At 35.4% G+C, this 26932-nt stretch overlaps 4 protein-coding genes across 4 annotated transcripts; 1 reads left to right on the top strand and 3 right to left on the bottom strand.

Moving 5' to 3' along the window:
• Positions 1 to 554: 554 nt before the first annotated feature.
• On the bottom strand, positions 555 to 4781 carry LOC109148564. Its single transcript, XM_019296297.1, has 10 exons — positions 4684 to 4781; positions 4431 to 4538; positions 4163 to 4194; positions 3899 to 3964; positions 3623 to 3739; positions 2789 to 2900; positions 2396 to 2463; positions 1637 to 1680; positions 1505 to 1559; positions 555 to 739 (listed from the first exon to the last, which is right to left on the bottom strand). The coding sequence occupies exons 2-8, from the start codon at positions 4519 to 4521 to the stop codon at positions 1642 to 1644; spliced, it is 525 nt and encodes a 174-aa protein (XP_019151842.1). The 5' UTR covers positions 4522 to 4538; positions 4684 to 4781; the 3' UTR covers positions 555 to 739; positions 1505 to 1559; positions 1637 to 1641.
• A 1458-nt stretch (positions 4782 to 6239) lies between these two features.
• LOC109148726 lies at positions 6240 to 6800 on the bottom strand. The gene is made up of 2 exons (XM_019296453.1): positions 6553 to 6800; positions 6240 to 6459 (listed from the first exon to the last, which is right to left on the bottom strand). The coding sequence occupies exons 1-2, from the start codon at positions 6779 to 6781 to the stop codon at positions 6317 to 6319; spliced, it is 372 nt and encodes a 123-aa protein (XP_019151998.1). The 5' UTR covers positions 6782 to 6800; the 3' UTR covers positions 6240 to 6316.
• Positions 6801 to 14069: 7269 nt separating this feature from the next.
• On the top strand, positions 14070 to 17228 carry LOC109148596 (protein FAR1-RELATED SEQUENCE 7-like). The gene is made up of 4 exons (XM_019296331.1): positions 14070 to 14127; positions 14502 to 14579; positions 14671 to 15736; positions 16121 to 17228. Exons 1-4 carry the CDS (start codon positions 14070 to 14072, stop codon positions 17226 to 17228), a joined length of 2310 nt encoding a protein of 769 aa, XP_019151876.1.
• A 1353-nt stretch (positions 17229 to 18581) lies between these two features.
• LOC109148595 lies at positions 18582 to 21846 on the bottom strand. The gene is made up of 5 exons (XM_019296330.1): positions 20998 to 21846; positions 19820 to 20604; positions 19371 to 19568; positions 19116 to 19290; positions 18582 to 18776 (listed from the first exon to the last, which is right to left on the bottom strand). The coding sequence occupies exons 1-5, from the start codon at positions 21844 to 21846 to the stop codon at positions 18582 to 18584; spliced, it is 2202 nt and encodes a 733-aa protein (XP_019151875.1).
• Between the last annotated feature and the right edge of the window lie 5086 nt (positions 21847 to 26932).

Below are 26932 nucleotides of genomic sequence, written 5' to 3'. Positions count from 1 at the left end.
CAACCATGTGCACCACGGTTGCACAGCATAATTTGCTCCCACTCGGCTAACTAATTAACATGAGCTGTTAACGAGGTGGTGCTAACCAGGTGATGGTTTGAATGCAGCATTAATTGCATAATTTGCAATTGGTAGTTATCTACAATGATTTGTGTTGCAACGTTTCACTAGTACAAAACTGTACATATGCAACCATTGTAAAAGACATTAGGCAACCATTGTACAATGGTGGCCTATGAGAGGCTCGCGGAAAAGCATTGACTTTACACGACCATTGTGAAATGGTTGCGCATTGTTGGTAATACGCGACCATTCTTGGTCAATGGTCATGTATTGTTTTTTTATTTTTTTTATTCAAATGTATACGCGACCATTCTTAACCAAGAATGGTCGCGTATTGTCCTTTATTTTTTTATTCAAATGTAATACGCGACCATTCTTGGATAGGAATGGTCGCCTATTGTTACTGTTTTAAAAAATAAAAAAATAAAAAAATAGTTTTAATAATAATAAAATAATTTTAATATTATATATTCATGTGCAATTCCCACAACCATTATGAAATTACTATAGTATTTGTAAAAACAATAAATTAAATTACAAATTTATAATTTTAAATTAAAAATTAGGTTCTTACACATCCATGCCAATTGCCTTAACAACATCATACATAGAGCAACCCTGTATAAGGGATCCACAGACTTTCGGGCAAAGCGAACTCTTCCTCAATCAGCTTCACCTGCATACATGCACATGTAAGAGAATGATCTATGGAAGCTTGTACGGAGAACATTCTAAACTTTGTTACTGGAATCGGAGATACAAGAACACATTTGGTTCCCTGTGAGCCAGTATGGTAAAAGTTAACAACATACATATAGAATCTAAGACACAACAGAACTATCCAAAGCTGGATCCTCTATGTCAATCATGTTTGGAATGAAAAAGATACCCTACGGATTAGATATGTTACAAATTTGAGTTTTTTCTTCTGAATCTGCAAAAACATGTGACTTGAGGACCCCTCGAAAACTAGATTTTGTCCCTAAGACAGTTCCACCATCCAAACACATAACTCAATGTTTACACTTTACAGAAACTATAGTAACTATGGAACAAACAAAGAGAAGCTTAGCAATTTGTAAGACATCAATCAGAAAGATGCAAATGGCGCAAACTGAAGAGAAAAGATAATACTATGATGAAAAAGTAGATATCATAAGATTACTTCTTCCAATCCCAGGAGAGGCAGATAAAGCATAAATCATAGATGACAAAATGAAGCCCTCAAACATCAATATAGACATAGGTGCTCAAACTTCTCATGATTATATAGGAGTGTATTCTAAGGCATGATTATGAAGATTCCATAAGACTTTAAACAACCACAATTGTCAAAGATGCATAATAATCCAAATAATTGACTAATTTCCTTTTCAAACATTGTAGTTATTCATTTTCCATTAGTAAATAAAGAAACAGCTTTTTAACACTAAATTGGTACCTTTCGTTTAGCTGGTATTGATGTGTTAGCAACTGGTTTGAAGAATGATTCTAACCTGGTCAAGAGGAAGAAAAAAATTTTAAGGATAAAACAAAAGTTAAGAACTTGGTCCTATATATAAGCAAATCATACCGCCCCTAAGAAGACTTATTCTTGGCTGCCTTGATTTCTATCGCCTGAATAAACCAGATCAAGATTGAGTTGAGGTCTTCCAAAAACAACCATATATTAAGAATACATCAATTATGATTGGAGAAAAGATTCACGTCAATCAACTTCATCAAGTACATGTCTCCTATTCAAGTGAATAAAGAATGATAGACTCACCATAGAAGTGCTGTTTAACTATATTCAAGTGAATAAAGAATGATAGAGAACATGACACTAACAGAAGTCTATGAACATAGCTATTTTCGTCAGGGTTGATGCATTGAACAAAGGTGGCCACAACAAAGGTAAAATATAGAGGATATCCATGCATGGAAAAACAATTTTAGGCATAGTAAATTTCTGACCAAGCAGCAGATTTAAGTGCATCACATGAGATAGTAACATGGCTTAGTTCACCACCAATATACAAGCCAGAATAAGTTATGAAACTGTACATTACACTTTGTTGAATCCATTATTAAAAGCTTGCTGATGCCATAATAATGTGACAGTTGGCACACAATAAAATTAGAGACAAATGCTTAACACCTATGACTCATAATTTGATTTTATCAAAGATAAAAGGTGCAGATGATGATTTTAGCTGTTTACTCAGATCTCAACTAATTCATATAAATTCTGTATCTAGAAACCATAGCACATGAAATTTTTCTTACATGTACTCATCTACCACATTTGTCAATTAACAAAGTCAAAAATAGAAAGTAATTAGGAACTAACTCCACTCATCATCTCCTGCTTAATCCTCTTGAGGTCCTTGTCATTTGACTCGACTCTGCCTCCCAGATCTATGAGACAAAGCAAACTTCATATAGCTAGGTCTGTTAATGGAACTTACACAAAAAACACCGGATACCGTTCAATCTGGATATTGGAGGGGACTCTAATCTGACTAAATTGCTGAACGAGAGAGCCTAGAATACTTAAAAAGTTTACAATAACTTATTATAAAGAGTGCACCAAAAACGATACTTTAAGGCTTTAATAGATTCTTAATTTGTGGGAGTATATACACAATAGGACAAAAGTACATATTTACTCCAACATTGTTTCAATCCAAAGAATTGCTTACTCTAGACTCTAGTGAGAATGTGGATTATGAAAAAAGATTACCTTGGACTTTGTTTTGGCATAAGGTGTTAAGCAGGGGTTTAATATAAATCCTTGAGAAACATTTCATCTCATCTGGACTGCCTGGTGTTGTCTGATCTCCATAACTGAACTCCTGGTAGGATCACATATCAAAAACAGAATAAAAATGTGAATTATTTGAAATTCACCTATTAGGCCATTATATAGTTCAAGATAGATGTATTGCAATATAAACAATGAAATTGCAGAAGGGCATATATTTGAAATTTGGCTTAAGTGAACCAGGAGGGCATGCATCATCCAAAGTTACAGGGTAGCACAAGAAATCCAAGTCCTAGAATTCGAAAAATAGATGCAGACGACAAAATAGAATTCAAAACCAAACTACTATATGTTTAGATTAACTAATTAAGGATCATCAAATTTGCAGTTGAATGTTCACTGAAATAGAATGAACAAGTCAAGAAAAGCCTACAGTGTAAAAAAAAGAAAAGAAAAAAATATTTGTGTTTTTCAGCAAGAAAAGGAAACCCTAGTGGGTAGAGAGACAATGAATTGAAATTTTTAACAACTAGTATTAAGGATCAAGTGGAATACATGTTACAGCCCACACATCAATTATGCTCTGCTTGAGTGAACTGTTCTAACAAGTATCACTTTTATGCTCTCACCCGTCCTAGGTATGTAACCAAATGCTTCATAAACAAAACTAGAAACTGTTTCGTATTGATGATCCTGAATAGAAATTAAAAGAATAAAGGCCAGTGAAGGAGGAAATCACAAAGGATCTTAATGGGAAATAAAAGAATTGAAATTTTCATAGCAAATCAATCATTGCGGAAGATAACAATTTACCTCGGGCATTTTAATCTCGAGTTCATCAGATAGCTGATCAATGGATGTATTAGCATCCACATCAAAGATTCCCTCAGCCCTGAGAACAATGTAGCCAGTTTTCTTCTGCATCTCTTCCTGCCATGGTACCAAATACTGTGAGAACACTTTCCTTTAACTTATAAATCACAGGTATGGTATGCTAATTAAAGAAGTTACAAGTAGTGGCATCAATGATGAATTGAAGCATATCAGAAATCATTAAATTGGTGATGGTCTAGTGATAAATTGAAGTACGGATTCATTGCTCCCCTTCATGCTCTTCTCAAGGTCCTCAATCCTCTTCTCCATGAACTCAATATCCTAATGAAGCACAGAGCAACAGACCATTAGAATACCATCCCAATGAATAGTAGATACAAGAATATTCACATTTATTTAATTTATTATACAAAAGCTCTGATATGCAGCACCCTTTTTGAATTTTGAAATGCCAAATCAAGCATAAAATAATATCTAATAGTACCATTATCATTAAGGAGTGTACAATTTTTTGTTTACCTTTTTAATTGGAAGATTAGGAGTTAGCTCATCCGTAAAAACAGTGAAAGAAGTGTATTGTACAAGATCAACACTAGATTTGGCTAAAAATAAATGAACCAGCAAGGAAACAAATGATAGCACCAGCCCTACAGATGCATATCAGTTATACAGGCAAACCATCTTTAGTGCCTGAACAACTAAAGGATTAGAACTTAAGTGCAGAACTACAGATGCATATCAATTTGTTTTTTTCTTTTTGTATAGAGAGGATAGGATAATCAAGTACCTGAACAGTTCTTCACGAACACCGCCGCCGAAATTCCTCTCCTCTCCGTTAATCCGGAGGTTGATGATGAAGCCGCAACCAACGCCACCATCTGCAAGTGGTCTTGTGCTGCGAAAGGGAGTCAGAGATTAGTATTAAGGGTTTTATGGTCTCTGAACGTATCACCCAAAAAAGTCAGAAATGATCGAGTTAGATCTGAGCGCAAACCACATCTAGATCTGAGAAAGAAACAAAACGGAAAACAGAGAGAAACCTCTGAGCTTTCTTCTTCTTTCTTCTTCGATGGAGCGGCGGTCGTGGGTGTCTGAAGCAGGGGCGGAGACGTCGGCTATGGCGGTGGTAGCAGTGGTGGCGTCGGCAGATCAGCGCTGGAGGCGGTGGCTGCGTCGAGGTTGTCACGGTGTGGTGCGCATCAGCAGATCGTCGTCACGGTGGAGGTTGTGAGGCCAACGGCGTGGTGGCGGTAGGTGTTGTGGCGATGAGACGATCGAAGCAGATGGCGGATGAAGATTTTAGATCTGAGATGCGATTTTGATGTAAGTGCTAGATCCAGGGATAATATTAGGCCACCATTTCTATTAGGAATGTTGCCTATTATAAAACAATTTCTATTTTGAGGCAACCATTTTTATTAGAAACGGTTGTCTATTATAAATTAATTTTTTTTTAAATATATTAAATATACAATGGGCAATCATTACAACTAACAATGGTAGGGGACTATTGATCACTTATTTATAAAATTGCCACCGCGAATTTTTAGGCTAAGATTAGACAACCATTTTTTCAACAATGGTGACCTATGATCAATCTTCTATGTTCAATTTTGTACTAGTGTTTCGTGCTGCACCGATTCGGTGCTCCACTGTTTCGGTGTGGATCTCGGTCTCAATTCAATTAATTTCGAATGATTATTTTGGATGTACGGATTTCTCGATCACTCAAGTGTTTTGAAACAGTTTATTGTGGTCGGTACGAATTAATTGTAATTTCGTAACTGTAAATATTATTACGATAATAAGTATGACCGTTTCAAATGTTATAATCCAATTATTTAATTCTTCTCAAAAGGTTGAATCTCCAACCCCAAGGGTCCCTCAACCAATTATTTAATTCGGATTTATGTTCCATGAATGCTATTATTTATGTGCGTTCCCTATATAATCTTGTGTTTGGGAAGTGATTTAACAATGAAGAAGCAAGAAAATTAGAATTTTCTCTCCATCCTATGTAGTCCTATCTCTTCCAGAAACTCTGTCCATTCTTCTAAAATATTAGCTTGTGTTCAAGCTTTTATTCTAGTTCACTGAAGGTACTATTGTTTGAGTGCTTGAACATAGTATCGTTGATTCATTTTATTGTAGGAAACCAACATCACACAGCTCATAGCACCTCTTGGAAGTGAAGAATCGATTTTAAGGAGAGAATGCTTTGCTCGATTTGGATCATTTGTTCCTTATCTTTTTCTTGGTACGTGGGATTATGTTTTTAAAATTGAATCTCTTATTTATATTTATATATATATTGTGGTTGGAATTATAATCTTCAAGATTATAAATTCCATTATTTTTGTTATATATATACTTTCCAGTCTGTCATGCCTAGGTTACTAGATAGCACAACCCGTGGTCCTCTCGTTAAGTTTGGTGTCAAAAGGGCGTTAAATATGAGGACAATGTTGTTCTTTCACCTATATTAGCATTCTGAGTTTACACATGGGGTGGTTGCAAGGGAGAACCAAGAACGAAGACGACAACGACAACAACGGGTTTAATATCCTGATCATCTTTCCTATGTTGTTGGCTTCAAAACTCAGGTAAGATTCAGCATCGTTTCCTTTTGAATCACCAACCCAGCGTTTGAAATAAGTTTTCTTCAGCAGATTTTTATATCTTCCTTCCCCATCTTGAACAATTTTCTTCCCTCCAATCTCGGAATGAGGTTTTCCTTAGCTTGTTCAATATCCTGATCATCTTTCCTGCTTCAGTTGTACGAGTCCCATGACAGCCTTCACCTTCACATTGGTAACCTATGAACATAGCGTTACATCAATCTCACATCAAAGGTTCAAGGACAGTAAACAAGTGTCTGGAAAATCTGAGAAGCAGGGACGGATCCCTACCACCTAGTTGAAGATCGGACGGTGCAATCACCGGAAATTGCTCCGGCAATGACGAAACAGAGATGAAAATCGAAAGAGAAGCATCGGCCATACCTGGTCTATTATTGTTACGATTAGCTTGGGAAGAAGGCTGGTTGGACCTCCTCACCTCAGGGAGGTGATCGCTAATCACCAGGCAGGCGTGATATCTCCGGCACTGGAGCAGAGTAACCCACGCGACGCAAGTCATCGAGAAATTTCGACAATCTCTGTCGCGGATTCAGGGGTTCCGACCTCCATTAGCGTCCATTAGTTTTCTTCCTTTTTTTTTTTTTTTTTTTTTTAAAGAAATCTGAAATGAGAAATGACATGTTTGCCATCCAATTTAACGCATATTTGACAGAAATTATAACGGAGGAATAGAGGACCACTGGTGGTAACTTTTTAAAACTTGGAGGACGTCTCGTGCTCGTTTAAAATTCGGATGATCAGAGTTGGTATATGGCTAATACTCGGAGGACCATTAGATTTACTATCTCTCTCTCTCTCTCTCTCTCTATATATATATATATATATATATATATATATATACATATATATATATATATATATATATATATATATATATATATATAGAAGAAAGTTCAAATGCGACGGAATCTTTCCGTGCGGCGGAGTTCCAGAATACACCAATAGTGTAAGAGAAATACACCACAATGAAATGCAAAAATACACCAAAATATACACAACAAATCCAAAAAAAATACATCATATAACTCACCATCCCTAACGGTGTATTTTCGAACACTGTATGGTGCTTTTACTCACCGAATAGGGTGGTTTTGGTGATGCGAACCTAATTATTTATTTTTTTTTTTTAGCATAAACACTAATTTAGTATGTAGTGTATTTGTGTTATATGCAATTCTGAAGTATTGACAGAAGACATTATAAGTGTTTCTCTATAACTATTGAAAAACCCTGCATTTTTTTTCTATTTTTTTTATATTCATATATATGAATTTCAATACAAATTATATGGAATTGAAAAAAATTATTAAAACACTTTTTGATAAATTATATGAAATTGAAAGTTTAATAAAATTTGAGCTTCTTACTTGCAGATATTTAAACTTACCATAGGCTGCAAATCAACAATGTATACGATATATAATACAGTTTGTCAAGGTATGTTCAAATTTAATTTTCACTGTGGGACAAAGCAAATATGGTGTACTGTTTTGAGTATAACTAATTATACCTTGTTGTACTGATTTTATGTAAAAGTATAGATTATTAATTTTAGGATTAAGTAAATGATGTATACAAATCATATGATAAATAATTAGTAATATACTTTTTAAAGTTTAGAGTACATATTCTCAATACTTTACAATACAACTCAAACATATAATAGTCTATTGACAAAACATAAGAATTATCAAACGTATATATATTCTCAATACTTTACAATATTATAGAATTCAAACCAATAATAGACATCCAAAAAATAATGGAAAACTAAAGAGCTGTGCAGAAAAACTTCATCATGGACTCCAACCACCAAATTAGCTACACAATACTTGAACCCTTCTAAGTCATCACTTTATTCTTCAATCCAGCACTATGCCTCAACATCAACCTAATAATAAAAGAAATTAGTTACAGATTGAAATAAGATTTTTAAAAAAGATTGAAACTGTGACACCCCAAAAATCCACATTCAATCCATGGATTAATTGAGTAATTAATCCTATTTTATTTGAGGAATTAATTCCTAAAATCCTGATTTTTAATACTCAAGGACTAGTATTTGACTAGTCAACCTTAAAGTTGTGTTGTACCTTGAGCTTTGAGGGGAGTTCCCTTGTTCCTTACACTTTCTAAAGGTTAGTAAGGGTATTCTTGACTTTTCACCAAGATTTAGTATTGTAACCTAACATAGAAGACTTCTTCATTTCATTCCTTACAATTCCTAGAAATTAGCTCTACCTTCTCTCTAGAAAAGAAGTGTAGCTTATTCTCCAAGCCAAGTTGAGACCCTTGTCAAGATTCCAAGATTTGCTCCCAAGATTCAACCTTTCACCTATTTGGGAATCTAGGAGGGTAAGATCTAAGTCCATCTTGTGTTTTTGGTTCCATCTTAGTTGTCTTTTTCTTAAAAGTAGGATCTTTATGATCTTTTGGTTTGATCTTGAAGTGGGTTTGGATAGTAAGCCTTGTAAGGAGCTTGTTGAGGTGTAAAGTGAAGTCTTTTGGTCTACAAGAGGTAACCCATGCTCTACTAAAACCTATTTTGCTTACCTATATGTGATTTCTTGGATTCTACTTGTGTTTTGCTATGAAATGTGAGGGTTTATGCATTTGTCTTGTGATATTGCATATCTAGAGCTTGTGTTTAGGGTTCCTTTGTGCCATTGCTTGGCATTTTCCATGATTCAAGTCATTTTGTTGTGTTGGGTGAGATTTGGCATGTTTTGGACTTGAATTTGTGTTTGGAGAAGAAAATCCCCGAAGGGATTATTTTACACAAGAGTATGTACCCGCGGGCGGAACGGCGGGGAGAGCCCTACCCGCCGCCCACCCACAGGTACATTGGCTTGTGGGTAGTGTACCCGCGGGCAGAACCACGGGTAGGGGCCTACCCGTGGGTCCACCCGCGGGGAACACAGTGGAGTTTGAATGGGATTTGTTCCCCGTGATTCGTTTGACTCGGTATTTGGTCTTTTGACTTCCCGATGTTCTTTTGTGGAACTATTTGAGCGTCTTCTTGATGTTTCGTATGTCTAGAACTATATGGTAGGTATCCATGTAAGACTTTGGTGTCTTGAATCGTGCTAAGTGTTTAATATTGTGTTTCGTTGGACCGAGAGGTGTCTTGTGTGTTCCTTGGAACTATCTTGAGTTTCTCCGTTGTTAAGCATGCTAGTTTATTGTCTTAATGCTAGCGTGTGTGTGGTTTGTACCTTCCGTTTGGTTGATGATAACTTGTGTTATTCATAGTTGATGTTGTTGGGCTGTGACCCGTTCCTTGATTGAGTATGTTTCATACCTTCGTTGTGATCCGTTGTTTGACTCTTGTTGAGTTGTGGTGCGTGTGTGGCTTTACCTGGATTGCACGATTAGTGGTATGTGACACTAGTCACCAAGGTATTGCAGCGGTCCTCGTGGTGGCCGTGGCGTGATTATGGAGCTATGGCCTTTGTGTAAGGTTCACGTTTTTGGGGGATAACAGGTGTTATCCGGGCATGTGTGTCATGTGCGTGTACGGTACCTCGTGTACTATGAATCGGTGGCTTTGTTGGAGGACTGTTGGAGGGGGAACGACGGTTCCCAGGGGAATAAGGTTGGACTGTATGTATAGGGGTCCTGGAGGTAAAGGTTGGAACTAGATATAAGGTTGGGGTAGCCATAAGGTTGGAACAGGGCATAAGGAAGGCATACCAACTCGTGGCGGGTGATGTCACGAGGGCTTGTGTAGCAGTGGTTGTGTGTTCTCTCTTGTGACGTGTGTAGTCACAAAGGCATGTGATGCCTAGGCATGTGTGCTGGTTGTCGTGTCTTGATCCTTGTGGTGTCGTTATCCGTTGTGGTCTTGGGATGTGTTCCCGTGGTGTTTATTGATGAGTGTTGAGTCTTGTGTTGGTGTTTACTCTTGGTTTTACACTTATATATATGTATTCCGTTTCGAAATGATTTTTGTATATACCCTACCTATGTATGATACTTAACAGGTATTGGTGGGTTACCAGCATTATCGCTGACCGGGCGTCGTCCTAATGTTTATCTTTGTATCTTTCAGGTGATGTCTAGACGAGCGCGATGTTAGTGGCCGGTAGTCTAGTATCTTTACCTTTGTTTTGTGGCCTGTGTGCCGTTGTAGTGTTAGACTGTTACCTTTTGGGTTAGATGTATACACTTGCAGATTGATCGCCGTAGCGTTTACCGTGTTTGGTAGACGTGGCATAACACCCTGTTTGGATTTCTTCTATCCAGTTTCCGTTTTATCTTCCGCTGTGCTAGTTTTGTTGTATGATCTGCATGTGTTAAGGCTTTTTATATAGCATGTTTGGGGGGTGTTACAGAAACTGTTAACCTGTTATTACCCAATAAAATTGAGAATGATGATCACCAATACCTGGCTGGAATACTTTATGCATATTAGCCAGATGAGTTGGAGAGGGAGAGAGAATTTTGGTAAACTGACTAACTGATACCAGATGAGTTTAGGAATTTTGTTATTGATTGAATATTGTTGGAAAACTAGCTTAAAATGGCATATTAAGTGGCTATTTTATGGTACAATTATCAGTGGGGTCCACTTTCAATTTGGGTCGGGTCAAAGTGGATTCGGGTTCTTCGTAGTAAGACGAAGAGATTGATATATTGTACGCTCAAAACGGATAATGGGTGAATGAGATATTGATTCTCAAAGTAGACCCATTTGAGTTGGGAAATGAAAGGAATAAAGTGAGCTTTGTCCCACATTGGTTTGGAAAGTGGATTTGCCCCCTTTATATACAAGAGCTCTTTTGAAGCTTGTAGAATTGTATAGCATAGAGGCTCTCTCGCGCGGGGGAATGTCGTCCGGAAAACATAAGTTATGCCAAACTTCGGTATCACACATATCTCAGACCGAAAGTTCAGCCTGTTGTGCAGATTACGAAATTAATACTGTTTTAATTCAAATTTTAAATCTGAGTTTTAATCCTAGTTAGTGATTCAAATTTTAAATCTGAGTTTTAATCCTAGTTAGTGGGTGGCTGTTACAGGTATTACACAATTGGTTTTAATACCAATTAATGGCCATATTGATTGCTATCCCTCCAACAGTCCTATATAAAGATAGGTAGGGCAGAAGCATTTTACACAGAACCAAAAACAAAGGAATTCCAGTAACTTTTAGCTTCTCAAAACTCTGCTTCTACTCTCTTCTTTAGCAAACTGTGTTCTTGCTTTGCTTTGTTTGCTGGGTTCTTTGTTTAGGTGCTTAAACAAAGAATCGTAGCACGTTTTATCCTGGGAAACCTATGCTACAACGCTCCTAGCACTTGTGGGAGGTAGTAAATAAGGTTTTAAGGAAAAGAACAATCTGTTCAACTCGTGCTAACCCTTACCAAGATTTCTTCCACCTTTTCCTTCCTAGTTTTTCTGTTTTCCCCATAGAATAATAATCTTTCTGTAGGATTATTATTTTGAGATTTTCCACCTTATTACCCAACAAATATCACTAATGAGATAGGATTAACAAGATATAGTATTAGAAGATAGTTCCTATGCAATAGGCTAAGGATGTGGTCAACTCATCTAATATTTGACCTATACTAATAGTATGTAACATATGCTAATAATGCAAAATGTTGAAATTCAAGAGAAACAACTATAATAGAAAACAATTAATAAATAAATATAAAAGGAAACTAAAACATGAATATAGCATTTTATACTGTAACATTAAAAAAAAACATAAACTGCATAATCAATTAAAAAAAAAAAAAAAAAACTTGTAATCCTTACTTCACCTATAGAAACTAACAGCATGTTTGGTTCATGGAATGAATTTTAAAGGAATAGGAATAGTATTCCATAAGGAATGGAATAGGCAAGGAATAGAATAAGAATTGTATTCTTTTGTTTGGTTCGTTGAAGGAATAGAGTTTAGGAATGTTATTTCAGTGTTTGTTTGGTTTAAGGAATAGAAATGGAATATGAATTTAAAAGACATAAATACCCCTATACAAAAATGTATTATTATTATTATTCCAAAAGGCTGAACCCTAACACACCAGCAAGGCATTTGGGAGGATGTAAATCATGGTGACTTAACTGAACATGAACCATAGAGGCTAGACCGGTGCTCACTGCGCACAAGGAACCCCCCTCACTTTGAGAGGTTGCTCCCACACTGCCGCTAGTGAGACTCGATCCCTGGTCATTCTTCCAAAGTTTCACCTCTATGACCAATAGAGCTACCCATGCGGGCTATTATTATTATTATATTATTACTACTACTACATATGTTTTTAAATAATGTTATTCTATAGCAACTACAATATTGTATAAAAATTAACATATATATACACAAATATTACTAATAAGTGAAAGAACAACTGAATTTGAAAGCATCAGGGAGTTTTGTTCAAGATAAGAGATTATCCTTGATTCAAGGAGTCTTTCTACAACAACTTGTCAGATAATTAAGAGTCCTATCTTCACTATACAAGGAGATGCGATTAGTTCAAGCAGACAAGGAATTACAAGTGATTAATTTATCTATCTCCCTCACGCCTTTTCACATAATTATCTCTAAAAGCGTGAGAATTAATTTGTTTAATCATTCTATCATTGTTAGTGATCAAAAAATATATATATTAGAGAAGTCATGGCTATGTAAACCACTTGAAGCGGCACGGCAAAAGAGGACGACATGGTTCGTCGGCAGCGTTACTAACGGTGCTTCTGGGAATAGGTGAATTGTGGGTTGATGCAAATTCTTTGGAATTTAAGAATTTTAACAAGAAAAGAGAAAGGAATTAAAGAGAGTTCATTGTTGGAAGCTTCTGTTCAAGGACAAGAAAATTAGGCACTTGATGTGATCTTTGTTAACGATGATTTTGAACAATGTGGGTTAGCTTTCTGACATTTATAAAAAAACACGAAGTTTTTTGTTCCCTAAAACATTCCTGAGGGATGTTTATGATAATTGTATATTTTGTTGTATGCTTTCATGCAAAATAATATTGTTATCACCATCTTCTGGCCACGAGTAATGAAACGCATGGGATTATGAGTATTCTTTATTATTGTTGATCGTATAATAATCATTTGAAAAATGATGTTGTATGAATTGATTGTTACAAATTTCTTGATGCAATGCTAATTTAATTCACCCAGGAACATGGATTACTTACTATGAATATTCAGTATTAAATATTAATAATAATTAATTTGTAAAAAATAAAATTCAGAAAATTACCTTTGTTTGAAGCTTTAATTTGATGTTGATGTAGATGATAGAAAGAATTGCAAAGATTTATGCAGAATGGCCTGAAGAAATTGTTTGATTAATGCTGATGATGAAAAGAATTGGGGAACGAATCGTAGATGGGGGAGAGAACGCAGAAAATGATAAAGGTTAAAATTGAAAAAAAAATAATCTATTCCTGAGGACTTAGGAATAAGTTAATACCAGAGGGGGGGGGGGGCATAGTAATAGCTATTACCTTATTTGAGGTAATAGGCTATTACTAGGCGCAAATTATGCTGTGGATCTGTATGCACCATGCATGGTGCATACAGATCCACACGGCGTCGTTTTAGCCTAATGACGCGGGGTTTTATAAAAAAAAAAAAAATTCCGTTAACGGCGTTTACTTCCAAATTCCTTTTGAGTTTGTTTCCAAGTTTCAAACTCGATCGTTGGCAGTTGTTCGCTGTGGTATTGGCATTCGATATCACCGGAATCGCGATCGCAATCTCAATCGCATTCGCAAATCGCAATCGCAAATCGAAATCGGGAATTACGAAGTGATTGATAGATGGAGGATGGAACAGAGCAGATGAATTCCGCAGTTGATGATTGGCATTCGATTCAAGGTGATCTTGTTATTGTTTTTGCAATCGTTCCTTTTGGTTTTTTGTATGATTATGTGATTAGCAGTGATGTTTGTGTCTAGAATCTGCAAATAGTTGTGCAAAATCACGTAAGTAATTTCCATAATTGTGTAACAACAATTTCAGAATTTGAAAACAATAATTCCATAATTTCATAACTATATTTCCAGAATTGCATGTCTATATATTCAGAATTAGGGGTACTCTGTTTTGGCAGTTTGTTGCGACTGTGTATCCAGAATTGTATAACTATATTTCCATAATCATATAACTATATATACAGAATCTGTAGACACTCTGTTTTTTCTGTTTGATGAACTGTTTGAATTAATGTTCACCATGTCTATATAATGTAGTTAGTGAAGGCATTGTGGATGGTTCAGTGAGTTCAGATCAAGTAGATGTAGATGTTGATGGATCTTCATCAATTCCAGGTTTATTCATAGTGGTTTACCTTTTAATTAGCAAATTATGGTTAGGAATTATGTGTTAATGGAAATGGTTATTATTGTGTTATATTTGCAGTTGATCAAGATTTGGTTGGTTTGGTAGTAAGTAATGCTGATGAGGCTTTTGAGGTGTATAACAGTTATGCATATAGACTTGGTTTTAGTGTGAGGAAGGGTCATCAACGATACAAGGGATCTTCGAACACAATTCAAATGAAGAAATTTTGTTGTTCTAAGGCTGGTTACAAGGCTAACAGTGGGGTTAAGGCTTATTCCAAAATTGACACAAGGACAGGGTGTGGAGCGTTTGTTCAATTTGACGTGGGTGATGATGGGTTGTGGACAGTTACGAAACACGAGAAAGTGCACAATCATGAGTTATGTGTGTTCAACAAGAGTCATCTACTTCGTTCACATAGGAGTGTCGGAGATAATCAGCTCTTATATTTACAAGGTTTGAAGGACAGTGGTGTTGCATTGGCAGATGGTATTAGGTTCCTAAAACACCAATCGGGGGGGTCCCCTTTAGTTGGTTTCACCAGTAGAGATGCTTATAATTCAATGGCTGCGGATACTGTCAAGCGATTGGATGGAACGAATTCTAACTCTTTAATTGAAATTTTTAGGAGGAGGCAGTCTACCGAGACTGATTTTTTCTTTGATTTTGAACTTGACTTGGATGCAAGGTTGTGCAGTTTTTTTTGGAGGGATGGTCAAATGAGACGAGATTACGAGGTGTTTGGGGACTTGTTAGTGCATGATACGACATATCGCACAAACAAATACGATATGATTTGTGCCCCTTTCGTAGGGATGAATCACCATTGCATGAATGTAATGTTTGGATGCGGGTTTTTGATGAACGAGAGGATAGAATCGTTTGTGTGGTTGTTTAAAGTGTTTTCAAGATCAATGGGTGGCAAGTCTCCACAGACTATTATGACAGATCAATGTGCAGCTATGGCTGCTGCTATATCTAAAGTGTTTCCAACATCACGTCATCGTCTTTGCATATGGCATATCGGTGAGAATTCAAAGAAGCATATCAAGACGTTAAGGAGCAATAAGGATTTCTTGGATATGTTTAACTACGTGTTGAAATACACAGAGACCGAAGCTGAATTTCAATTCTATTGGACAAGGTATGTTAGTAATTAATCGTTTTTATTGCATTACGTTTGTAATTATGGATGTATAGTGCATCAATTATGGATATATAGTATTTCGATTATGGATATATAGCAGTGGTGGTGTCTGGAAATGTAGTATATGGATTATGGATATATAGTATTCCGATTATGGATATATAGTATACCGATTATGGATATATAGCAGTTGAACTTACTGGTGGTGTCTGGAAATGTAGTAGTATGGATTATGGATATATAGTCTATCAATTATGGACATATAGTATTCCAATTATGTATATAGAGCAATAGAAATTCTGAGTATGTGTTAGATGTGGTGATGCTGCTTGTTAATATTCTGCTTCATAATCATTTGGGATTTTGTCTTACCATTTTCAGGTTGGTGACTGACTATAAATGTCACAAGAATACTTGGTTAGAAAAGCTATATGACTGTAGGGAGAAGTGGTGTCCAGCATTTAACAAGGACTATTTTTCTGGGGGCATTCTATCATCACAAAGGAGTGAAACTACAAATCATTCGATTTCTAGAAGGTTGTCCAAGACAGCGGGTCTTTGTGATTTCTATTCATCGTTTGTAAGCGTAATTTCTGAATGGAGAAGTAAAGAGAACGGTGAAGACTTTCGGTGTGCTCAAGGGGTACCCGCTATGATGATGGAGCATGTGAAACTTCTTTCACATGCTAGAGAGGTATACACGATTGAGATATATTTTCTGTTTGAGGAACAATTCATGAAAGGCAGTGCGTGTCATCAAGAGATGGTGTTGAATGATGGCCGTCAACAGAAGTATCACGTGTGGCGGCCAGATATAGATATTATAAGCCATGAGGTTAGTTTTAACGCAGCCAACTTGGACATTTCTTGTAGTTGCAAGTTGATGTCTGAGTTGGGAATTCTATGTTGTCATTGTATACGCATTCTTCACGTACATTGTGTTTCTAGTATTCCCGACAAATATATACTTAAAAGATGGACTAAAAAGGTTATTGATGGTAGGAATGTCAACATTGATTCTATGGTTTATAATGTTGGTGTTCCTCCATCAATTTGGGTGTTCGATATTAGTAGAAAATTTCAAAGATTAGTTATGTCTAGTCAAGATAGCAGCGTAGCGAGGAAACTGTGTGACGAGGCTGTTGATGATGTAAAGAAAAAGGTTGAAGCCGAGGTTGGGCATGTGCATATTGAAGAGTGTGGTGTTTCATCTTCAAGTGGTGGTGTTCAAAATCCTTCAAGTCGGAGATTGAAAGGTGAGCGTAACAAAAGGAGGAGTGGTGTTATTGAAAAGAAGTACAGTCTTGCAAGGGGGAGAAGGAGTGCTGCAAATAAAGCTGCATTGAGTACAAAGGGTGCTGTTCAGTCTTTGGTGTTGGAAAACATATCCAAGCTTGCTGGGGATGGATACCTTGTACATCCAAGTTCTTCAAGTTCAGATTTTGTTCAGTTTAGTAAGGGTTTAGATGACAATGTAGGTGTAGATTGAGAAATACAAGTTGTTATCATTGATTTTATGCAATTATACAGTTTTAGTTTTGTAATTCTGGATATGTAGTTTTGCAATTTTGGAACTGTAGTTATGAAATTATGGAATTATAGTTATACAATTATGGAATTGTAGTCATGCAATTATGAAAGGTATGCAATTATGAAATTATAGTCATTCAATTATGAAAATATAGTTATGCATTTATGCATGTGTAGTCCCCATTGTGATGGAATTTGTAGTTATGAAATTGTGGTGTATAGTTATGCAAGTATGGATGTATAGTTTTGCAATTATGGTATTATTGTTACGCAATTATGGAACTATAGTTATGCAATTGTGGAATTGTTTATATACAATTATGGAATTATAATTATGAAATTATGGAATTATAATTATGAAATTATGGAATTATAGTTATGCAATTATGGAACTATAGTTTTGCAATTCTGGATTTATAGTAGTCATGCAATTATAGATTTGATACATGAAAACAAAAAAAAAAAAAAGTAAAGAAAAGAAAAGAAGAGAAAAGAGAAAGAGGTGCATAGATCAGATGTAAATTGTTATTTAGCTATTAACATCATGCATCTACATTCACAAAATACAAGTCACATTGTCAATGTAGTTCACAAAAACTTTCTAATTGTTTAGAATTCAGTCAACATGTTGAAGAATATTCATTCAATTCTTCTTCGAAACTCTTTTGGCCGCTTGCAGAACCTCCCCCTGACTTCATTCATTCTCCACTTTATGAGGTTCGCAGCATATTTCGCTCGCAATTCACACATGAAGCTTGCCTATAAACAAAGAACATTAAGTAATTAGTCATTCACAGTTTTATTTATTTTTTAATGTATTTTGAAACTATAATATGTATGGTAGTCTTACATTCAAGCGCATATTTTTCTTGAATCCTGGCTGCCAGTCTTGTAGAGTCCCTCGGAATGTCTCCATATGACGGAGTACATAGATCCCGCAATCAGTGACGTTTTCAGTGTTTGCCCAGTCCAACTTAAGGTACTTTATATCAACTTTTTGCAATTTCACATACAAGGAGTGGCACTCGGCCTTAAGGTAACCACTGAATGCTTCAATCTGGTCAGAAAAGTTAGTTTAGTGTTGATAATGCTTTTATGTCAATAGATAGGTAATGGTAAGAATGTCAAGTTTTTTTTTTTATCAAAATTACCAATAAGTGTGGGCAGTTGCCATATTTGTCCTTCTCCGAAACACCAGCTGGTAACTCCTTGTTGTCAATGACCTGTACTTTATGTTCTTTCACATTGAAGCAGACCAAGAAGTAGTGACCATGGCGATGAACTGCGAAAAATATCTAATTCCAATTCAAAGTTAAAGCAATGTTAGTATTTTTTTGGACATGATAAAGTCAAATTGGACATGGGTAATAGAACTTACCAGATCTGCATCACTGATGTCTAGGTTCCCGAAGCTGGTTATTTCATAGCTCAATCTCTCATTGAAATTCTTCATTTTTATGTGAGTTGGGAGATCCTTCATCCACTGATCATTGGGATCAATTTGAAGCTGCACATACAAATGCAGGAATGAGTAGTCATAATCCAAATAATATTTGTTGAAAATGTTAAAGTTATACATACAGAGTTATATATATATATACATTTCCAGAATTGTACAACTATAGTTCCATAATTGGATAACTATAATTCCATAATTTCATATCAATAATTCCATAATTGCATATAACCAATTCCATAATTGCATAAGTATAGTTCTATAATTGCATAACTATAATTCCAGAATTACAAAATTATAAAACCAGGGGTTCACAGGTACACATCCAGAACTGAATAACTACATATCCATAATCTAAAAACTATATATTCATAATTTGTGAACACTTACATGTACTAGGGTGGAGAAGTAGACCCGCTTTGTCTCCCCAACCGCACGGGGCATGTTCAGCAATGTAAAACGTAGGGACCAGACATCTAGGAAGCTGCTCAGTAGCTCACCGTTGCACATAGTTGCAAAATCATCCCTTGTGAAGTAGTAATCACCATATTTGAACAATGTCTCTCTACAATACAGTAAATAAATAAATATAAGAACATAAATTAATGAATAAAATTTAAGTAAAATTGGTGGATGGAAACATACCCTCCCGGGTGCTCACTTGAGGCTTCCAAAAATGCGTAGTTTGAAAAAACCTTTTCTTTGGGAGTTGCATTATTGATGGAGCCTTTGTTCTTATTCCAATATGGTGACCTCAAATGAAGCGGGATGTTCCTGAATTTGCGCACAGGTCTCTTTCTCACAGTAACATCCTCAACATCAGATTCACTTTCATCCATAGCCCTGTTGTCCAGAAAAAAACAGAGGCAGTTCATAACCCCACAAGTATAATTCCAGAATTGTATAACTACATTTCTATAATCTATAAACTATATGTCCATAATTTGAGAAATACATATCCATAATTGTAAAGAAATTAACGTCACTAGTTGAATAAGAATATATTCATATTAATCAAACTTAATATTCATAATTATTGATGAATTGAAAACCATATTTATAGTCTAAATCTGCATAAGAAAGCAGTAACCTACTTATCAAATTCATCAATCTCAGCAGCAGTTTGGGCAGCAGGGGTAGTAGGAGTGGTGGACTTTTCGAATGGCACTCTGATTAGTAATGGAGTTGCTTCCTTCTCTGTTGAGGTTGATACTCCTGCACTCCTCACAATGTTATCCACCAAGGTGTCCAAAGGCTGCTGTTGAGATGGTGGTGGGGTTGGTGTAGAGCGTCCAAGTAGCTCAAATGATGGGACTTCTATTTCCATTTCCTTTCTTGTTTTTTCAAAGGCTGCTACCAGAGAATCAACTGCTGATGTGAAGCTCTCACTTCCGAAGAAGATGTCATCCAATTGCGAGGCAGTTGGGCTAGGAGTCGGTTGAATTGTGCTTGCAGCACTCAGCATTGTTGATATTCCTGAAAAAGCCCTCTTCATGATTTCAACCGGGGCCCCTTGCTTGCCAATGTCAGACATGACCTGACCGAACTCAAGGACATCTGCTGTAAGCCGTTGAAGCACATTTGTTACTCGGTCAACATTTGTCAGAGGCACAGATGGAGCTGGAATAGTTGGTGTAGCAGCAGGGCTGGACACTGGCCTTGGTATTGCAGCAGGAGGAGGTGCAGGTCGGGGTGATGATGTAGATGCAATGGCAGTAGGTCTCTGAAATCGAGGGATAACTTTGCCCTTACCAAAACCCCCTGATTTTATCTCAGCCGATACTCGCTTGCGTACAAGGCTTTTTGTCCAAGCTTTTATTGCTGGGAATGTGCGGTTGACGGTCATGCCTCTGAACTGTACTCGGTCAAAGTAGAAGAGCTTCAAGAAGTACAGAAGAGTATGTTAAGGAATTGAATAACTACATATTCAGAATTGCATATCTATAATTCCATAATTGCATAACTATAATTCCATAATTATAAAACTAGATATCCAGAATTGCATATCTATAATTCCATAATTGCATAACTATAATTCCATAATTGGATGACTATAATTCCATAATCCATAAACTACACATCTATAATTGAATAACTATAATTCCATAATTGTAAAACTATTATTCCATAATTGGAAAACCACAATTCCACAATTACAAAACTACACATCCATAAGGGCATAACCACACATACAGAATTGCATATCTATGATTCCATAATTGCATGAATATAATTACATAATTAGAACATTTTATGTATAATGGGATATTACCAGGATGAATACCATTGGACCTCCAAAGGATCTGGTAGGAGAGTCTTTGTAAATGTCATACGAATCAATTAAAGAATTGTACGTGTACTTGCACCAATTAAGTCTTGAGATTGACCGGATGTTGAGCAATGACTTGATAACTCGATAGTTGGCATATCTTCCAGTATTTCCCCGGAGCAGAGATGAGACAGCAAACACCACAAAGTCTCTCTTGAAGGCATCTCCATGGTCACCTCTCCTGATTATTTCATCAGGCATCTTTGTTGTTATGGGTGACCCTGACCTGACATTCCATCTTTTCCTCCACTCAGTCAGGACCTTATTATATGCAGCTGTAGAATTTTCCTCACTCTTTGTACCTTCCTCAACATCTCTCTTCCCCCGGGGGAGTCCCAAGATGTATTCAACATCCTCTTCACCGACATGTAGATGGTCACCATCCAATATGAAGTCTGATTTGAAAACATCAAACCTTTGCAGGAGATACTCAACAAGTTGTGAGTAATTGCTTGAAAATTGTAGGTGCAGCAGCCCTCCAAAACCCATATCAATCACAGCATCCTTTTGGTCATGTGTTAGACGCTGGACAAGGTCATACATTTGCTTGGGACCCATTCGTGTACTGAAGTAGTTCACATCAGGGTCCCGTACTCTCTCTCGCTTTTGTGGTGGTGCCCTCTTTCTTTTTACAGCTGCTGGTTGTTGCCTTGTCGAAGGCTCTGCTTGATCTTCCTGGGCAGGGGTGAGTTCAGCAGCTTGTGAGCTCAATACTGCTCTGGTTGTTCTCTTTTTTACAGACTTCACAAATTGACCAAGTGTAGAATCATCTGCCACACCTGACTGATCCATTTCTGCAAATAAAAAACATCAAGTGAGGTTAACAGAGTACTATATCCAAAACTTCATAACTACAATTCCATAAACACACAACTATACTTCCAGAATTGTAAAACTACAATTCCATAATCTCATAAGTATACCACAAGGCAAGTTATGCTAAAAAGGATTTGAATGCAATTTGGTGCACAGAGTAAGGTTCACAGAGTAATACATCCAAAACTGTATAACTATAATTCCATAAACGCACAATTATACTTCCAAAATTGTACAATTACAATTCCATAAGCATACCTACAAGGCAAATTATGCTAAAAAGGCATTGATGCAGTTTGGTGCACAGAGTAAGGTTCACAGAGTACTACATCCAAAACTCTATAACTACAATTCCATAAACGCACAACTATATTTCCAAAATTGTAAAACTACAATTCCATAAGTATACGCACAAAGCAAATTATGTTAAGAAGGCATGAATGCAGTTTGGTGCACAGAGTAAGGTTAACAGAGTACTACACCCAAAACTGTATGTCTACAATTCCATAAATGTACAACTATACTTCCAAAATTGTAAAACTACAGTTCCATAAACTTATAAATATACTCATAAACCCATAATCATAACCATACACGTTAATAATCAAATAACTATACATTCATACAAGATTAAACAGTATAAAACCCTAGTTTAAAATTTCATAAATATATACTCAAAATGAATGCTTGTTTTGTGTAAATGCATTATGTATCAACGTAAAATGCATTTATACCTGTTATAGGATGATGATGAGCTCTGGTTTACAGAGAAAGCGCTGTTGAATACGCGATGATCGGACGCCGGCGACAATAGCGACGACGAGTGTGTTTGAAAGCTAGAAAATGCTAAAGAAATGGTAAGGAAATGGAGATGATTGAAGCGTTTACGGAGGGTATCGTGTTGGAGAAGGAATGGAGTGCGGGAAGTGAAATGCAGTGGAGAAGAAACGAAGGAGCATTGTTTTATATTTAAAAAAAAAAAATATCTGATTGGTGGAGTGAAACGGTGCCACTAACGGCACCGTTACTCCCTAAACGACGTCGTGTGGATCCGGATGCACCAAGTACGGTGCAACCGGATGCACAGCATAACGATTGATTACTAGGAATATTAAGCCTGGTAATAAACATGGTTACCAAACAAAGGAATAGGCCTATTACTGGGAATGCTATGCCATTCCCGGCCTATTCCGTGAACCAAACGGGCCGTAAAGGTAATAGAATGGAATGCTCCAAATTGAAAAGCCAAGCTCCAAATTACTCTTCCTTAATTTTCTGTTCCAATTTCTGTGATGGAGTGCTGGGTTTTGGGCTATATTTATAGATGATTTAGGAGTGTTTGAGTACAACATGGAGTTGGGAGATTGAGTTTGATTTTAACTGGGTTTATTAGTGTTGTATGGAATTACGTTTCTTCTATGTGATTGTCGGAAGATACAACATGCATATTTTTAAGAATTTTCTATTTAAATCTTAATAATTCAGCCAGGCAGTTGAGTTTTAATGAGAATTTGAAATTTAGTAAATTTAACAGAGAATTAACGGAGAATTATAAAACTAATAATTGAGAATATAATTTTTAACCGGAAAATGAATAAGATAATATTGTTGAATAGAAATATGAATTTTAATATTGTTGTATTGTATTACGAATAGGAATTTTAAAGTAGAATTGTAGTACGAATAGGAAAGTAGGAAATAATATATTATATTATGAATTATATTACACTATTTTATAATATTAGAATAGAAATTCAATGTAGAATTGTAGTACGAATAGAAAAGTAGGAAAGACTATATTCTATTAGGAATTGTATTCCACTACTTTACAATATTAGAATAGAAATTTTAATGTAGAATTATAGTATGAATATGAAAGTAGAAAACAATATATTAAAATTTGAGGATTTTTTGTGGGAAGTTAAGTTGAGGATTTTGTTTTTATCTTATCTTACTATATAAAATAGTCACACCCCTAGGGAACCGTGTTAGAGCCAAAAACTCCCGCCCAAGTGTGAATACACAATAGAGATTAATATGACTTTATTATTATATAGAAAAAGCTGTTGTTAAAAAAAAACTATAATTTATTAACTACATTGGGATTTAAATGTCTTAGAATGTGAAAGGTTGCTTGCATAGTTGCATATCAGAACTACATTGGGATTAAAACGGCATTGAAAAGTTGCTTTATACTTAAACCTCATTATTACAAACCATTAATAAGGGTGTGAATACAAAATACAAAATACATTTAAATTTACAATGACTGATGCAATTTTTAAGACTAAACATTAAATTTAAAATATCCTACAACACTATAAATAAGTCCTCAGAATTCATAAGCATGTTCATGTATGCATAGATTTATCTTCTGTCGAACAACCTGGAAGAATTGTAGCCGGAGAAGATCGAAGAAAATTATGGTTGTTCTATCTTCTCAAATGCATCAAAGAATTATCGCATGCCTCTGCATCAAAGTAAATTGTTGATCAAAGGTATTTTTGAAACTGTTTTGCATTGCTTCTTTATCCACTTTTTTCTTGCTGTTGGTTGTATTGCCACCACCAACATGAGAATGAGACAAAGAGTATGTCAATGAGAGATAAATGGAACATATAGTGATTTGAAAAAGGGAATGAAGAATTAAAAATACAGAAAAAAAAAAAAAGTAGAAGCAGGTAAAACAGAAAAATAGTAAAAAACATTTCAGCATGTTAAACCCATTTTTAAGAAAAATGTTTCTTCTTTTATTTTGAGTATTTATGGCAGAGGAGTTGGAGTACAAGTTTAATGAAGAAATGGGTCCACTGGAATAAGCAGTAAAATGCCGCCTATATAGAGTTTAATTTTTGAATACCTGTACACTACAACATCTACAATCATTATGAATGTAGATGTTTGCGGGATTAACTATACAATGCTTGGTAGTATATAACTATATGTGTGTGTGTGTATATATACATATATATATATATATATATATATATATATATATATATATATATATATTATTTATTTTATGAATATATGTATATTGTCTTTTGAGATACATGAATGATGTATGGAATTCAATCTGATTTCCAGACTGTATGTTTTTATTTACTAGTATTTACACCCGTGCGATGCACGGCCATATATAATAATAATAACATAATTAAATAATATATGACATAATAATAACAACATAAGAAAATTTGTATAGAGCAAATTATTAAATACTCCCTCCGTCCCGAATTGGTTGTCTCATTTACTTTTTGCACGCTTTTTAAGGAATTAAAGTAAATGTTATGTATTTTCCAATTATGCCCTTCACTTTTTCACTTTTGGAAATAAAAGCAAAAGTCATAAGGGTAATTTGGGAAAAAGTAGAATGATGGTGATGTTCAATTTTGGAAAGTGGACAACATTTTGGGACAAACTAAAAAGGAAAGTAAGACAAACAAAATGGGACAGAGGGAGTAACAATTAACATTATTGAAAACTTATTTGTATACGGTATTTTTAGTCGTACTCACAGATTATCCATTATCCTCACAAATCAAAACCTTTAATCTCCTTAAATTATCAGATGTAATCTCAGATTCACATATTTATCATGTTGAGAAGATGGGTGCTATAGCATAGAAAGTTGCTTACTATCAAATGACAAAGTGGCATACTTTCTAAGTTAGTCTTCAAGCCACTGACTTAAATTAATTCAGCATAGGTCCCTACAAAAAGCCACAGCATCAAGATTAAAGTCATGTTAGTTTTTAAGTAGTACCTCTTGTCTGTCATATAAATCACTGATAGTAACCACCTCAAATGGTTGACTTGTTGAGCTATCATTTGCATTGCTATAGCTGAGACTGGATAGAAAATTAATACTTCTCATTGGAGTTTGGAATTCTCTATTAGCAAGGCTACTCACATCAAACCCAATATTAGAATCAAATAAAAGATATAAAAACATGATAGGGTTTGGACTTTAACCTACCTTTCCCTGAATTTGACAAACTCCTCAAAATCTTGATTGAACAATACTTGAGTTTCATCGTAGGAGCTGCAAATTTTAACATCACCATCTAATTTCAAATTAAAACTGTAGTAAGTCATTTTAATAGAAATAGATTTATGGAATTTAAACCTTTGTAGGGCATTTATGATTTATATAAAATCATTAGAAACCACACGACTTTAACCAAAATATATTCATATTCTACTCACTGTTAACACCACGCTTAACTCTAGAAAAATGTAGCAAAACTACGACAGGATCAATGAAGTTTGAGTGAAAGAATGGCTCAATCTTATTCCTATTCAAGTTGTGTAGTATTGACTACAATCTTTTCTCAAGACCATCAAAATTAGCCAAATGTTATGACAAAGTTAAACCTTATCTCTTACTTTTTGGTTGCAGGCAGAGAAGAACAATTGTCTTCTGAACGATTCAGCTCTATTTTATTCTATTAATAACTACCTAAAGTTCATCATGCAGGTAAGCTTCATTTCCATTTGCTTAGACTTCCTGCCTTGCACTGAGCTGAATAGAAAGATTTCCCTCTATTTTAATAGAATATGGACGAAAGAAATAAAAAAAATATGATCTCATTCACTGGAATGTTTTAAACAGGACCAAAGCAGGAAGTCTAAGCAGGACCAAAACAGGACCAAAGCAGGAATGTTTTAAACAGGACCAAATGTTTTAAAAACCCATTTTTAAGAAAAATGTTTCTTCTTTTATTTTGAGTATTTATGGCAGAGGAGTTGGAGTACAAGTTTAATGAAGAAATGGGTCCACTGGAATAAGCAGTAAAATGCCGCCTATATGGAGTTTAATTTTTGAATACCTGTACATTACAACATCTACAATCATTATGAATGTAGATGTTTGCAGGATTAACTATACAATGCTTAATTGGTAGTATATAACTATATGTTTGTGTGTGTGTATATATATATATATATATATATATATATATTTATTTATTTATCTATTTATTTATTTATTTTATGAATATATGTATATTGTGTTTTGAGATACATGGATGATGTATGGAATTCAATCTGATTTCCAGAC

Source organism: Ipomoea nil, unplaced genomic scaffold, assembly GCF_001879475.1.
Source record: "Ipomoea nil cultivar Tokyo-kokei standard unplaced genomic scaffold, Asagao_1.1 scaffold2144, whole genome shotgun sequence".
Taxonomy (NCBI): domain Eukaryota; kingdom Viridiplantae; phylum Streptophyta; class Magnoliopsida; order Solanales; family Convolvulaceae; genus Ipomoea; species Ipomoea nil.
The sequence above is the reverse complement of the archived record's forward strand: the minus strand, read 5'-3'. Positions and strand labels throughout refer to the sequence as shown.